Source organism: Balearica regulorum, chromosome 2 (assembly GCF_011004875.1).
Source record: "Balearica regulorum gibbericeps isolate bBalReg1 chromosome 2, bBalReg1.pri, whole genome shotgun sequence".
In the NCBI taxonomy this organism is placed as follows: Eukaryota; Metazoa; Chordata; class Aves; order Gruiformes; family Gruidae; genus Balearica; species Balearica regulorum.
In genome coordinates this window covers 21,903,374-21,917,651 of record NC_046185.1, presented here as the reverse complement: position 1 = coordinate 21,917,651, position 14,278 = coordinate 21,903,374, and the positions used below count along the sequence as shown (strand labels likewise).

The 14,278-nt window shown below is 42.4% G+C and overlaps 1 protein-coding gene across 1 annotated transcript; it reads left to right on the top strand.

Annotated features, from left to right (window-relative positions):
* The first annotated feature begins 200 nt into the window (after positions 1 to 200).
* On the top strand, positions 201 to 13,972 carry DCSTAMP (dendrocyte expressed seven transmembrane protein). The gene is made up of 4 exons (XM_010303854.2): positions 201 to 233; positions 6,434 to 7,508; positions 11,581 to 11,901; positions 12,811 to 13,972. The coding sequence occupies exons 2-4, from the start codon at positions 6,483 to 6,485 to the stop codon at positions 12,892 to 12,894; spliced, it is 1,431 nt and encodes a 476-aa protein (XP_010302156.2). The 5' UTR covers positions 201 to 233; positions 6,434 to 6,482; the 3' UTR covers positions 12,895 to 13,972.
* The last annotated feature ends 306 nt before the right edge of the window (positions 13,973 to 14,278 follow it).

Here is a 14,278-nt window from a genome sequence, read left to right as displayed (position 1 = left end):
GTGGCACTTGCAAATTATATACTAATTTGGTCTTGTGCATAAGTTACTTCCTCATGAATCTTTGTCAAAACCAGAATAATTTCAAAATTGTAGTGTGCCTGACTCATTGAGGGAGGGTATAGGAAACAAATTACTCATGTGAATTCTTTTACTAGTGCCCATCTCGGTTCCTCACCAAAATCAAGAGACAAACTGCACTGTGAAGATCCTTCATGCGCTTTACAGGAGGGCCTGTAAGTAATGCTTTAAGGTTAATACCAAGGAACTGTGGATAGTAATCATGGATTGAGTTAGCTGTTCTAAGGTAAAAGGACTTGCTTTAAGTTAATTGTTGTCACCTTACTGATTGGAGGGTCTATTCCTAAAGTTCATAAAACAATTTAGTCCTAAGCTCTCCCAGAACTATGTATAGTGATTTTGTGGGTAGGAGAAGGGACTATAACCTCTCATGTTCCCTTCCATCCCTCACAGTGGAATTTTCTGTGTTTTGTAGAGGGTTTTTTTGTCAATAGGCAAACGACTATTTGAGTTTCCGAAACCCTACCTCTATTCCTCCCTCTGCTTGCGCTTTAAGGGAAGCATATGTCTGTGCGTCTGCTGCATCAAAGCTTCCAAATGTAACTCGGCCCATAGCGATATAAATGAGAAAATTTTATTTTTTGTCCCATGTTCCTTCCATAGCTGTCCATTTTCTATGAATGCCCAGGACACATTTTCTGTGTCCTGCTCTGAGTCCCCGGCTTAATCAAATGTAACCTGTGCTTGCAATGGAGAAGCACAGGGAGAGGTTCATCTCACCTGACTTTGGACAGCTCTGTCTGAGTTATCCAGACTCTATTCATAGTCGAGATAGATAGATAGAGAAAAAACTCTCACAGGATGCAATCCATCTCATGCAAGGCTGGACTTCTAAAAGAGGTCTGAAGTATGGCTCTGGGTAACTGCCCTTTTCTCCTCATTGACATAAAGACAGATAGCTCAGTTGTGGACATTATGCTATTAATATCTGATATTAGATGACATTTAACCAATTTGTGGCATTGTCCAGACTTCATCATATCTTGCAGTGTTCAGAATTTTCCTAAGCCATTTTAAATACATAAAGAAAAAGAGATCTTGATAAGTTGTTATTTTTGTTTGGGTTTTTTTGCATGTGTATAAATTGTTGTTTTATTCACTTTGAAATGTGTTGTTTAGTATTTCAAGTTTCTGTGTGCACACATTTGATTAGATATTTGTGTTTGTTGTGTTTAGTACCATTTACTCTCCTTCCCGTTGCAGTTAAAAGCAAATAATATGAACATGAGATATGACAGGGGTCCCACCGAAGCCCTGGGGATAGTTACAGTAAAGTTGCTGTTTATCTGATGGGGCTTTTGTTTCTTTGCTGAATGCCCTGCATTGACCAAAGGAAATAATGTGGGACTCCCTCCTGTATTTTTGCCTCTTACTAAAGGGTAGTTCTGCAATGTATTTTTTGATGGTATCCAAAAAAGGGAAGTAATTCTCTTCCATTTCAATGTAACTGATCTAGGCTAGGAGAGAAGGCTGCTGAAACTACCAAAAAAGGAATTATTTTTTTTTCTATACTTTTATTGCGTGCTTTCTCTTCCTGAATTCCTGTATAAAATCCAAACAGGATTTATGAGGCACAGATCAATGTGTAGCTGAAGCTTTAGCATCAATGAGGTACAAGTTTCCCATTTAGCCTCTCTTAGTCTCTCTTAATAAGACTTTATTTTTACGTACGAGGATCTTGTACACTGCGCAGGGCAAAGGGCCTGCGGAACTGCCACGCTCCTCCTGAGATCAGCTCAAACAGCAGTGCTGCACAGAGAAAAGTTGTGTCAGACTTCGCGTGAGGGCGCAAAAACTGAGTGGTACTAATCGGTCCCAACTCAATGGGACTTGTAGTCCCCAAGATTTGTCTGCATTAGGTCTGTGTCAAAATAGAAAGTAGACTTCAAGTTCTGACTCTGTCTTGCTTTCCCAAATCAGCTGTGTCCCTACTGAAAAAGCTAATTATTTAGTAGATCCCATTCTTTTTCTCACTATACATTTTTAGGAGACATTCGCTTCTTCCATTATATTAAAAAATGGCAAGGAGTTTGCATTGGTGGCTAATCCATGTACTAGAAATGTAGGCCTGGTGATCACCTCTAAGCAAGCGGTAGCCTGGGTAGAGAAGGTTTCAGAAATACTCCCTGCCAATATAAGGAGTTTCAGTCTATCACAGTTGGACTGGATGATTGTTGTAGGTCCGTTCCAACGGAAGTATTCCATTCCATTCCATCTGTAGCAAGCCATCATCAGATACGGGGTGAAAAAGGGACTAGGAGAGGACCAGATTGGTAGTGAAGATGGCCACCACTTCTTGGACAATGAATATGGAGGGGTCTGCATAGCAAGTAGGGAAGAAATCATACATGGTGTGAACACATACTGTATAAAAATGACATAGCTCTAGCACAGGGCTCCTGGGTCAGCTGGAAAGACATTTCCTAAGGACATTTTCTTGATGCTATGTACTTATCCTCTGCTTACTTAAAAACTGTAGCAAATATTTGAAATATCACAAGCAGGATCTTAAAAACTCTTTAAAATATTCCTCTTTTAAAAATGAAACTAGAAAAATACTTCTTAATTATATTGCATTAATTTCAGTACATCACAAGCCTTAAGAAGTATGGCCCAAAATCCTTGCTGGTTCCCATAATTACTCCTGTCAGCATGCCATATAGTAGATGAATATCACGCTTCCAGCTCTGAGTTTTTCCTACAGAGGGAAACTAAGGTATAGAGAGGTTCCCCTTGGACCCTACAGAAAAACCAAGTTCAAAGGCAGAGTTTGCATTTCCCCTCTACGTCTACATCACAAGAAACTACAGTGGAAAGAAACTGGCACTTAAGACCAAGAAACTACTTTCTAAGAATAATTCTTTCCTTATGCTACATAAATAGTGGTAGCAACCCCCACATTAGTTCATGTTACAGGACAGAAGAAAAAATGCTTTGCTTCAGACTGCAATTGAAATGAAGGTTTTGTTCTTGCCAGCCTCCTGTTAGAATTCGTATCTGCACCTAGCAGCTTCAGGAGAGCTTTTGTGATTTATGTTTTCAAGAGGAATCCTTCCAGAAATCTCACAAGGTTTACTATTTCTTTAAGCACTGAATTAGCCTCTTTTAGTCGAGCCAAAGATTTATTTCTGCCTCTGAGCCAGAGTGTTATATTCCCTTCCCAAGCATTCACAGCTGTTTAAGTGTCTGCTGATACAAGAATTTTCAGCCTCTGCATTTTTTTTAGGTTTAGAGTTTTCATCCTTTTCCTGATTCTCCCGTGCTGAATATTTACTTCTGTTGCTGATGTCTTATGGGGGGAAAACAGAGGTGTCAGACAAGTCAAAGAGATGCACGCTGCGAGCCTGACTCTGACCCCGGCGGTGGCTGAGCCCAGAGACAGGCTCTGCAGGGGACGTGGACACTCCCTTCCCAACCTTCAGCGATCACTCAGAGACACCTGAGCATCCGTGGCACAGGCTCCAAAAATCAGTGGCTCCTTACGATGCCTTTCCTGCCTTAAAACTCTGGGTTCATGCAGGTTAGGGACAAACCTGCCATGGATGTGCTGAGCAATGCAGTGACCTCACGTAACAGCATTGACTCTGCTCAGTAAAGGAGATTTTTGATTATTTTTAAATTCTGTCCATATTTTGCAAGTTTCCAGCCTCCTGGTCCAGAAGTACAGTTTTTGTTAATTCTAAGGCTTCATTCATGACTCTCTCTCCAATTCTCAGATGCAGTGATGCCAATCTCCCAGTCACATACTGCAGCCAGTTACCAAATGTTTATAAACATTAACAGGAATACACTACACCCATACATATAAACACACAAAACCATGCAGAACCTATGCTTGAGAACAGCTGTGAAATCAGTGCTGCAAAAGAAAAATCAAAATGTGTTATTTTCTTACATGGAAGTTTTTGCAGAATATTACATAAGTGCTATCTTTTTAGCATTTGATTTTTTTATGGCTTCTTAACTCAAGATCAGAACTCCAGATCTATTCACAATACAGGGTAACTTTTCTTAGATCTACCAAGAAGACGTGGTATCACATTCTGTTTAAGGATCTGACCTAAGAAGTTCAGGATTCACTGGCTGTTAGGTATGGTCCTGCTCGACCCCAGGATATGAACATCTTTTTAATTAATTCCTACAAATGCCTCCTTAATTTCTAGTTCAGTAGGAAGAGGGCAAAGCAAACTCCACGTAGGCAAAGGATAGCTGTGCTCGCCACAAAGCCCATGGCTTGTGTGCTACCTCTCCTCCCCATTTTGCTTGCACCACTTTCCCAAACACATGGCGACTTCTACACATTTGGGGGAAGTTAATTAACTTATTTTGCTCCTGTGAAGGAGCTTCTAATTGCTGTTACACTCCGTTTTACAGCTGAGTTCACTGAGGCCCTGGAGGGAAGGAATTTCCTCAGCCTTCCCAAGCAGAGTGATGGTGCCAGGGACTGAGCCCACCCTGACAGCTCTTGCCCCCCTTTAATCCCTACTGAAGCTATTTAAAACACTCAGCACCTTTCAGGCTAGCCCTCAGCACTGGAAAGGATGAGGTCCTAGTGAGGCCAAGGAAAAGTAGCACACCAAGCACAGCAGCCCAAGAAGGTCCCAGCTGGGGTCAGATGCCTCCTCTGATCACCCTCACCTCCTGCTGCATGCAAAGCCAATAATGACATAACTAATAACTAATTACAAAGAGAAGAAGGGGAAAATGGTACAGTGAATGCTAGCAGAATTCATAAAGCCAAATGCCAGTAAAATACAGTATGTGTACAAAATAATAGTTTAGCTCCTGGCTACCTGCTGTGTTCAAGCTAAACAAAAGACAAAGTAATATCTTCAGGACGTATTTGTGAAGACAACTGTTCCCTATTATACGATAAAATTGCAACAGTTTATTTTATTTAATTAGTATCTTATTTGTTCTAGTATGTTAAAAGTCTAATATGCATATAAATTAGTCTTGCAGCTTGGACAAATTGCGCTATAAATATTGTATTGTAAAAGACGAAGGAAAGATGTGCGCACTGGACTGTCTCCCATCAAACCAAACTGAATCTCACGGACATACTCTGTAATTTACAGTACCGGCATGCTGGTACTGGCAGGAGAGATTGTGACAAGTACAAGCAATTAGGGTTACAAATGTATATGGGTCAATATGTAGCTGTGCTATCCCAGGAGAGACCCAAAGAAGGAAGGATGCCTCTGAGACGCACTTTCTTCCCTCTGTACTGACCTACCTCCAGCTGAAAAAGGAGAACTTCATTCCAGCTTCATGCTGCTCCGCTTGTCCCTCCCTCTCTGGCAGCTGCTCTGGATGCTCCCCATGAGTCAAGCTGCGCTTCCCTGCATTGGGGTACCAGTGAGAAGTTTCCAGGCACCACCCTGGTGCCCCTGTAAGGCAAAGCCAGCGTCTGTGGGGAAGCACTGGCTTGCATCCCCCTCATTCTCTCCTCATACATACACACACATATATACATATGAACCGCTGTGTCTATGTACCAAATGAGAAATCAAAATGTACAAAAAGTAAAAGGACAAAAATAGAATCATAGAATGGTTTGGGTTGGAAGGGTCATTAAAGATCATCTAGTTCCAACCCCCCTGCCATGGGCAGGGACACCCTCCACTAGACCACGTTGCCCAAAGCCCCATCCAACCTGGCCTTGAACACTTCCAGGGATGGGGCATCCACAACCTCTCTGGGCAACCTGTTCCAGTGCCTCACCATTCTAACAGGAAAGAATTTCTTTCTAACATCTAATCTAAATCGACCCTCCTTCAGCTTAAACCCATTACCCCTGGTCCTGTCACTACACTCCCTGATAAACAGTCCCTCACCAGCTTTCCTGTAGGCCCCTTCAGGTACTGGAAGGCCACAATTAAGTCTCCCTAGGGCCTTCTCTTCTCCAGGCTGAACAATCCCAACTCTCTCAGCCTGTCCTCATAGGAGAGGTGCTCCATCCCTCCGATCAGCTTCGTGGCCCTCCTCTGGACTCGCTCCAACAGCTCCATGTGCTGGGGCCCCCAGAGCTGGACGCAGTACTCCAGGTGGGGTCTCACAAGAGGGGAGTAGAGGGGCAGGATCACCTCCCTTGTCCTGCTGGTCACACTTCTTTTGATGCAGCCCAGGTCATGGTTGGAAAAAAAAGATAGAATACCTTTTAGAGTCATCTCTTCCATGTTTATGTATGTGATATTGGGGATGAAGATTTGGGTCTCATGTGGGGCGGTTCAGCCCCCGTGTGAGTCAGACCTGCATTTTTTGCAGTGTGAAGTACTACTGATCACCCAGTTAAAAGCACATCATTGTCAATAGTGTGACCCTGTAGCTAACAGTATTTCTGTTTTCCTTTTAGTTTCTGTTTTAGTTCGAGCCATCGCAGTGTCAGCAGCAATCAGAAGAAAATGCGAATGTTTCTCTCAATAGCCCAGAAGGCCTGGGGAATTTTTATATCCGAAAGGAAGCCTGGTTGGAAGTATCTGATGCAGCTTTTTGCAGTTTGCTCTGCAGTTAGCTTCCTCTCAAGCTTTCTCTTATTCCTTGGCATGCACTTCTCCCTGACACCCCACTCTTTGTATCCCTTACTGATTTCTGGATTCATCTGGATCTCGCTTTCTGTCGCACTCTCCTGTTCCAAGCACCTGCGCTGTTTTAGCATCCTGTTCCTTCTTTCTTGTGGAGTACGAAATGGCAGGAATGCTCTTATTACTGCTGGCACAGGTGTCGTGGTGGCTGGCAACATCCAAAATATTTTTCACAACCTAAAGGTTCTGGCAGACAGTATAACCTGTCATTTAGAGTATGAGCAATTTGCCTTGATAAAATATTATGTTGAGGCAGTAAAATGGATTTACGAGGCGGCCAAGCTTTCCACCGAACTATCTAAACATATAGCGTTCCTAAAGCATGAATTCACACCATCTTATTCAATTTCAGATGATGCATTAAAACAAGAGCTAAATGCCACAAAGCAAGAAATCCAGAGAGTTGCTAACCAGATATCTTTTATGCTGACTGTACTGCCCTGTATAGGCCAGAAAGTATTGCCTATAGTGGGGATTTTTCTAGCTTCTTTTGGAACTGGCCTCTTTATCAAAAAAATTTTGGGCTCTAACAGTGCCAAATTTAAAAATACTTATATCACAAAACAGTTCATCGCATTTGATGAGCATCAAAAGGAACAGCAAAGACCCTGTCTTCTGCCACTTAACAGGAAAGAAAGAAAAGATTATGTGACAATCCCATCTTTCTGCCTCACAAGGAAGGACAGAAAAAACATGCAGTATTTTTTTCTCCCTGTAATTATTCATCTTTGCATCTGGCTTCTGTTTGCTGCAGTAGATTATTTGTTTTATTGGTTAATTACTTCTGTGAATAAACATCTCCAAGAAGTACCGGATCTAGAGATTCAACTCAGCCTCTTTCAGCAAGTAAGTACTTATCAGTACTTTATAGTTCTTAGTTCAGTGTTGAAAAATTTCCCTTTTTCCCCTTCAGCAGCTGCATGAGCAGACATACAGCCAATAAGCCATCAGTTCTTTCATGGCATTATCATTTGTTTCAAAAAGGGCCATTGCCTTTACAGATACGTACACTGGATGGAACCAAACAGTTCTCTGCACTTTCCAAAGTGTCATCATATTTCCAGAGAATGGTAAATATAGGGAGAAGGACTTTCATTCCTCCATTTATATATGTGGAGAAGACCGGAAGCTTAAAATTGGAAACTCACAATGCTGACATTTGTGAAGCACCACTTTTATAGTCAAAATGCCACTGTGACACTGATGTAAGAGATGCCTACCTTTCTTTAGCTGAGTAGTGTGAGGAGCTCATCATTTAAAGAAGCATGGCTGCGTACACACAGAATAATAACATGTTGCCGAAATCTCAAGGTTCTTCTAGCAGGAGCAGCAGTGGCATGGAGAACCATAGAGTAATGAGGTTGGAAGGGACATCTGGAGGCCATCTAGACCAACTTCATGCTCAAAACAGGGCCAATTTCAGAGTCAGATCAGATGGCTGAGGGATGTGTCTGTCAATACTTCCAAAGCTGGAGATTTCACTGCTTGAGTGTGTGACCCGTGTGATGCTGCATGGGCAGAGGAAAACTGCCCAGTTTGATAGCTTGCAAGATCAGGCTTAAAATGTTTCCCAAAAGCATATAACCCTTTGATACTTTTAAGATAAAAAGATTTCAAAGGGATGCTTTACTGTTAGTACAATATGATATATGGTCCTTCTTCTGTAAATTTTTTCTTACTCAGCATTGTCTGTTACTTCCTCTTAGAGCTCATAATAATGAGAATTCATTCTCATTTCTCCCCACCCCCAAAAAATTCTTCCAGCCAAAAATAATTCCACAGAGTAAGATTATTAAGCAATGCAATAAATGCATTGTTTGAAATAATTACAATCAAACAGAACAGGACATACAATCTTTGGCAGAGAGATTCTTGTTCTTATCTTTCCATTCATAACATATTGAACCTCTGAGCTGGCTTCTTCAGCCAGACCACATTTTCTATGACACACTGCTAAACCATTGCAGGTTCATCTTACACAGTGCCGTGGTAGACTGGTGGTACAATGTGTCATGGGATGTTCATCAGTTTGGGACTGAACCATGAAGGGGAAGGGAGACACAGTGCACAGCATCCTTGAGGAATGGGAGCACTTCAAGCAAATGTGAACTATTAATGAAATTAGCTGAAATGAAGTCAGGCTGCTGGTCAAATTCTGTCATACTTCAGATGATGATATTCTGTATTGTATATCAAAATATCAAACTCTTCCATGGGATAAAAATTAAATTATTGTCCAGTTTTATTGAAACAACGAGTAGAAAAATTCAGTATCTATATGGCAGACATAAGCCAAAGCTTCCAAGACTGTGTCAGTGGAAAACCACTTTTCCTAGTGGAGGCTGTCAACTTGTAATTGTTACCTTTCTAATTGTTACCTGAACTTTGTTTTAGGAAGGTAGGTGCAAGAGCCATTGGATTCACTGTAACTGTGCAATCAGCACACATATAGCAAGTCAGACCCATCCTGGAGAGGTCAGATTCCTGTGCAAAAGCAGAGACGCTGTCATCCTCTGGTCAGTCAGTCTAATGTGGGATATATTGAGGCAGATTACTATGCGTTGAGGCAGATTACTACGCATGCTAAGGTCCTTTAGGCTTCATATAAACCCTGTTGCTGCACAGCAGCTGTGATCACCAAACCAGCATGTGAAATGGTCCTGGTCCCCTGGGATATGATCCTTGAGAGAAAAAGGATCCAGGAGAGCTGGCTGACATTCAAAAATCACCGGCTCAAAGCTCAACAATGGTTCATCCCGGCTAAATCAAGCAAGGCAGCAGGAGGCCAGCATGGATGAGCAAGGAGCTCCTGACAAAATTCAAACGTAAAAAAGAACCATAGAAGAGGTGGAAGTTGGGACAGAGGGCCCAGGAGGAATACAGAGACACTGTCTCATTGTATAGGGATGGGGTCAGGAAAGCCAAAACCCACCTGGAGCTGAATCAGGTGAGACAGGCAAAGGGCAGCAGAAAGGGCTTCTACAGGTCTATCTGCAGCAAAAGAAAGATGTGGAGAAATGTGGGTCCATTGCTAAGTGCAGTAGGGGTCCTGGTGACAAAGGACATGGAAAGGCCCAAAGTACTCAATGTCACCTTCAGCTCTGCCTTAACTATGAAGACCTGCCTTCAGAAATCCCAAGCCTCTGAGACGAGGGCAAGTCTGGAGCAAGGAAGACTTAGCCTTGGTGCAGGAGGATCAGGTTAGGGAACATTTAAACCAAGTCCATGGAACCTGATGGGAGACAGTCAAGGGTCCTGAGGGGGCTGACTGATGTCATTGTGAGGCCACTCTTGATTGTCTTTGAAAGATCATGGTGCCTGGGAGAGGTTCCTGAGGACTGGAAAGAATGACATGTTACTCTCATATTCAAGGAGGGCAAGGAGGAGGACCCAGGGAACCTCAGTGTGGTCAGCCTCACCTTGATCCCTTGGAAAGTGATGGAGAATATGATCATGGAAGCCATTTCCAAACATGTGAAGGCCAAGACAACTATTAGGAGTATTCAGCATGGATTTATAAAGGCTAAATCATGCTTGGCCAACCTAACAGCCTTCTGTGATATGATCACTGGATTGTTGGATTAAAGGAGAACAGTGGATGCTGATGGTGCATTTATTAAGGCTTCCAATGCTGTCTTCCATAACATCCTCATTGACAAACTGATGAAACATGGGCTAGATAAATGGAGAGTGATGTGAACTGAAAACTGGCTGAACTGCCAGGCCCAAAATGTTCTGATTCATGGCACAAAGTCACTTCTGATGTCCCCCAGGAGTAGACACTGAACCTATACTGTTTAACCTCTTCATTAATGACATGAATGCAGTGTTCACTCCTGTGGAAAGCTGGTTGACTCTCCCAAAACAGAAAATTATGCCATCATCAGATTGTTTCTAGTTCCCCAAGGAAGGCTAGTCACATTAAAATGTAAAATTTAATCTCAACAGCATTGTCATAACAAGCCTCAGGGCTGCTGAGCTCAGGCAGTCTAGAAAGCTGGCTGGGTGAGCAGAACAGACTCAGCGACTTCTTGAGATGTTTATTCTCGGTATGAAGAGTTAAGTTCTTCATGCACTTGTACCCCTGTTTCATATTGAGTCCCTTGCTCATACATTGGTTCAGCTTAGGGGTAAAATGTACTGAGATAGACTGGAACAGGATAATGTCAAGGAAAGGCTAGTGGGCTGAAAATGGGTAGCATGCTTTGATCACCTGATCTAACAGAAGTGCCCAGCCTGTGTAAGGTGGTTAGAAGATCCACCCTGTCATGGTCAGAAAAGAGGGCTAGGTGATTCAGTCTTCCTACACGCCGAGCAGAAAGTTGCCTGCCAGTATGAAATACTGGTCCCAGCAGCATGTCTAATTTAGTCCCTCTCATTCAGTGTTTCAGTCCACAAGCAGTGCAAGACATCAGCTCTTCTAAGCAAAGGCACCTATTCGAGGAGGAGAGGTGGCTTTGTTTGTGTGATAACCTTGTGATCAGAGCACCTCACCTACCTAGGTGGGTAGGAAACACTGCTGATCATGTACTGAGCCACAACCAAAAGGACGGACACAATCTGCTCTGCTGTTGTTCTCTGAAGGCAGGACCCTCCAACAGAGGATCTGAGCAGATTCATGGGAGTGGGAATATACTAAACCATTATAGCCAGATTAGCTAAGTATTTGTCTGTCACGGCCACTGAGTAGGTACGTTCTTAACAGTCCAAATTGTGGGACAATCTCCCAAGGGAAATGCTGAAAATGCAGTCGGAAACATTTATAAATAGCCAATAAATATACTGTTATAAGCATAGCATATATAGACACTGGATGGATTTATGGTCCTTTGTAAATCTGAATGTCCAATGAGAGAAATGTTAAGAAAGGAGGGAATCAGTACTATAATCAACTCTTTTTTCCCCTTTTCTTGTGCAGAGGAATGAGAACAGCTTTATCATTGGTATGAGAGAGCATATTGCAAAGACTGACCCTTTCAAGATCTCTTTGTTTAAGCATGACTGCATCCCTCAGCCAGAGCTCACTCTCTCCACAACATGGATCCAGCTTGGAGTCATCATCTTCTTCTTAATAATTTTTGGGTTATTCTCTGGCATCCTGACCCAACTAAAAGTACTCATATCAACTTCATTTTATCCTGACACTGAGATGAAACGGATACATTATTTGCATGCAAAATTACTCAAGAAAAGAGCAAAGCTAAAAGAGAAAAGTGGGAAGAACGCATTTGCTAGAACGGTAAGCTATATCAGCTCTAGGGAAAAGAAAAAAAAAAATCTTCCTCTCTCAGGGTGGTAGCCAGATCCAGGAAATACTTAAACATTTGTTAACTTCAATTAAGTGCTAATAGACTTTCCCCAGTGCTCTCCTGCACAGAGGCCAGAGACAAGTTGTCTATTGGTGAGATTAGATCATATAATTGTTTTGTTCTGTCCTTCAACTCACATGCATCAGACATGACATGTATACACCCAAATGACTATGTGCTGGCAAGAAAATACCCCTCAGACTTAGATCTCTCCAGAGAAGAAACTTGGTTTCCATGAATCATAGAACCATAGAATCATAGAGTGGTTTGTGTTGGAAGGGATCATCTAGTTCCAACCCCCCTGCCATGGGCAGGGACACCCTCCACTAGATGAGGTTGCCCAAAGCCTCATCCAACCTGGTCTTGAACACTTCCAGGGATGTGGCTGCCATGAACATATGAACATATGAAAAGCACCTCCGGCACAAAGAGTATTCCTGCAATCTAGACAACAAATGTGAGGCATTTGTGAGCAGCCTCTTAATGTTGAGAAAGATGTTCAGTTGTTGCTTAGCAAAACAGAAGGTGATAGATTTCTGTTTTAAAACACAGTGGGAGTGGAACTGCAAATACCATTAGGAAACAGAACTTTTTGCTTGCAAAAATATTCACCCTGTGTGTGTGTGTGTGTATATATATGTATGTATATATGCACTAATGGAAATAATACAAACACACATGCATATATTTATGGCAAATCCAGATAGATAGCTGCAGACACATATAGTTTGTTTTGGTTTTTTAATAGCTTTCAATACTGCCTATACATGATGTTAGAGTCTGGCTGACCCCTAACTCAATAATAGTATGATCATAACATCATATTTCTGTCTTTTCAGGTCAACTTTTGGTTTCCAATACTCAAGGCAAGAGAGGCAGTGAGGAAGAGAGAAAAGAGTGTGGCAAATGACACCATGGTGTGAAAGAGACCAAGTGAACCTTTGGATAAGGCTGAGAAGCTCTAGCTCCACAGGGACATGTGTTTTGCACCCATCTTTCCGACGGAATTTCAATTTTAAAATGTAAAAATAGGATCAAAGGCTAATCAGCAGTATTTTGGAAATGTTGGGAGAAAAAGTCATGGGAGATAGCGTGCTTTCCACTGCAGAGAGCTCCGTGTTGCATTAATACTAATTTTTCAACTTGGGGTCTGCATTGTCTGGTACTTTAGAAAGCCATGGAGGGTCTGTTCTTCTGTGTACAAGCAATCAAACAGCTTGGAGCTTTTAGGACTGCAGCACAAACCTCTTTGGGTTGAACTAAGAGGACATCATGGCAGCAGCAGGTTTTTCTTCTTCACATTTGCCAAACACTGAAGATAGAAGACACAGCAGAGACTGTCCATGGGCTTCTGGGCTGGCCAAGAACCTAACTAGAGGGCTTAGATGTTTCTCAACATTTCTATCTATTTTTCAACCCTCAGCTGCCCCAAACCCTTCAGCCTGGTTCTTTCTCATCCCTAGCTTCATACACCTGCTCCTGCCTCTGCAGCCATCTCTTCTGCAGGGCCAGTGCTCTATATGCCCTGTCAGTCTTCTAGCTGGCCTCTCCCTCCCACCTTCTCCCCCCACTTACTTTTGCCAATTTGTCTCTCAGAAGTTTCTAATCCTAGTCTCCCACCTAGAATTCCTCACTTGGTCTTAGTCTCTCACTTTCACGTGTCTGTAGACTGCATTGCTAGTGCAGATTGTTCCGTATCTTTGATAATCATGAGAGAGGTAATGCAGCATGCACAGAAGTGAGAATGCTCATGAGAGCTAGAATACAGAGGAATCAGATGCCGTGAGTGCAAACAAGCTGGTTTTGAGGTGTAGGGGCATATGAGCAGAGGTGAACAATGCTTCAAATCTTGCAGTCTGAGGGAGCTTGCAGAAGTGGCAGAAATGGGCTTAATTATATTGCTAAAGTCACCATTGACTTCAATGAAACAAAATTGAGCCAGTACTGAGTGCTTCACCTGTTCAACTAACATTGATGATGTGACCTTCAGATGACACAAGAACACATAGGAATGGCTTGACTGATGTGGCATAAGAGATCTAATGTAGAGCTAAAAAATTCACCCAACACGCAGTGTACTCTTGAGTTTCAGCCACAGCCAACTTCTTTCTTTAGGTTGCATAAGAACAGCAAACTCTGCTCTGTTCCTCTGTAATATGGGCATGGTCCCAGAACAGCCATCGATCAATGTCTCTGTTATCTGAATGAATAAAAATTTATTTAAAGCTTTTCAGTAGCAACTGTCAGATGTTATTTTCCACCTGAAACACTGAAAAACACCAAGCCTTTTTTGGGGGGGGGTGTCTT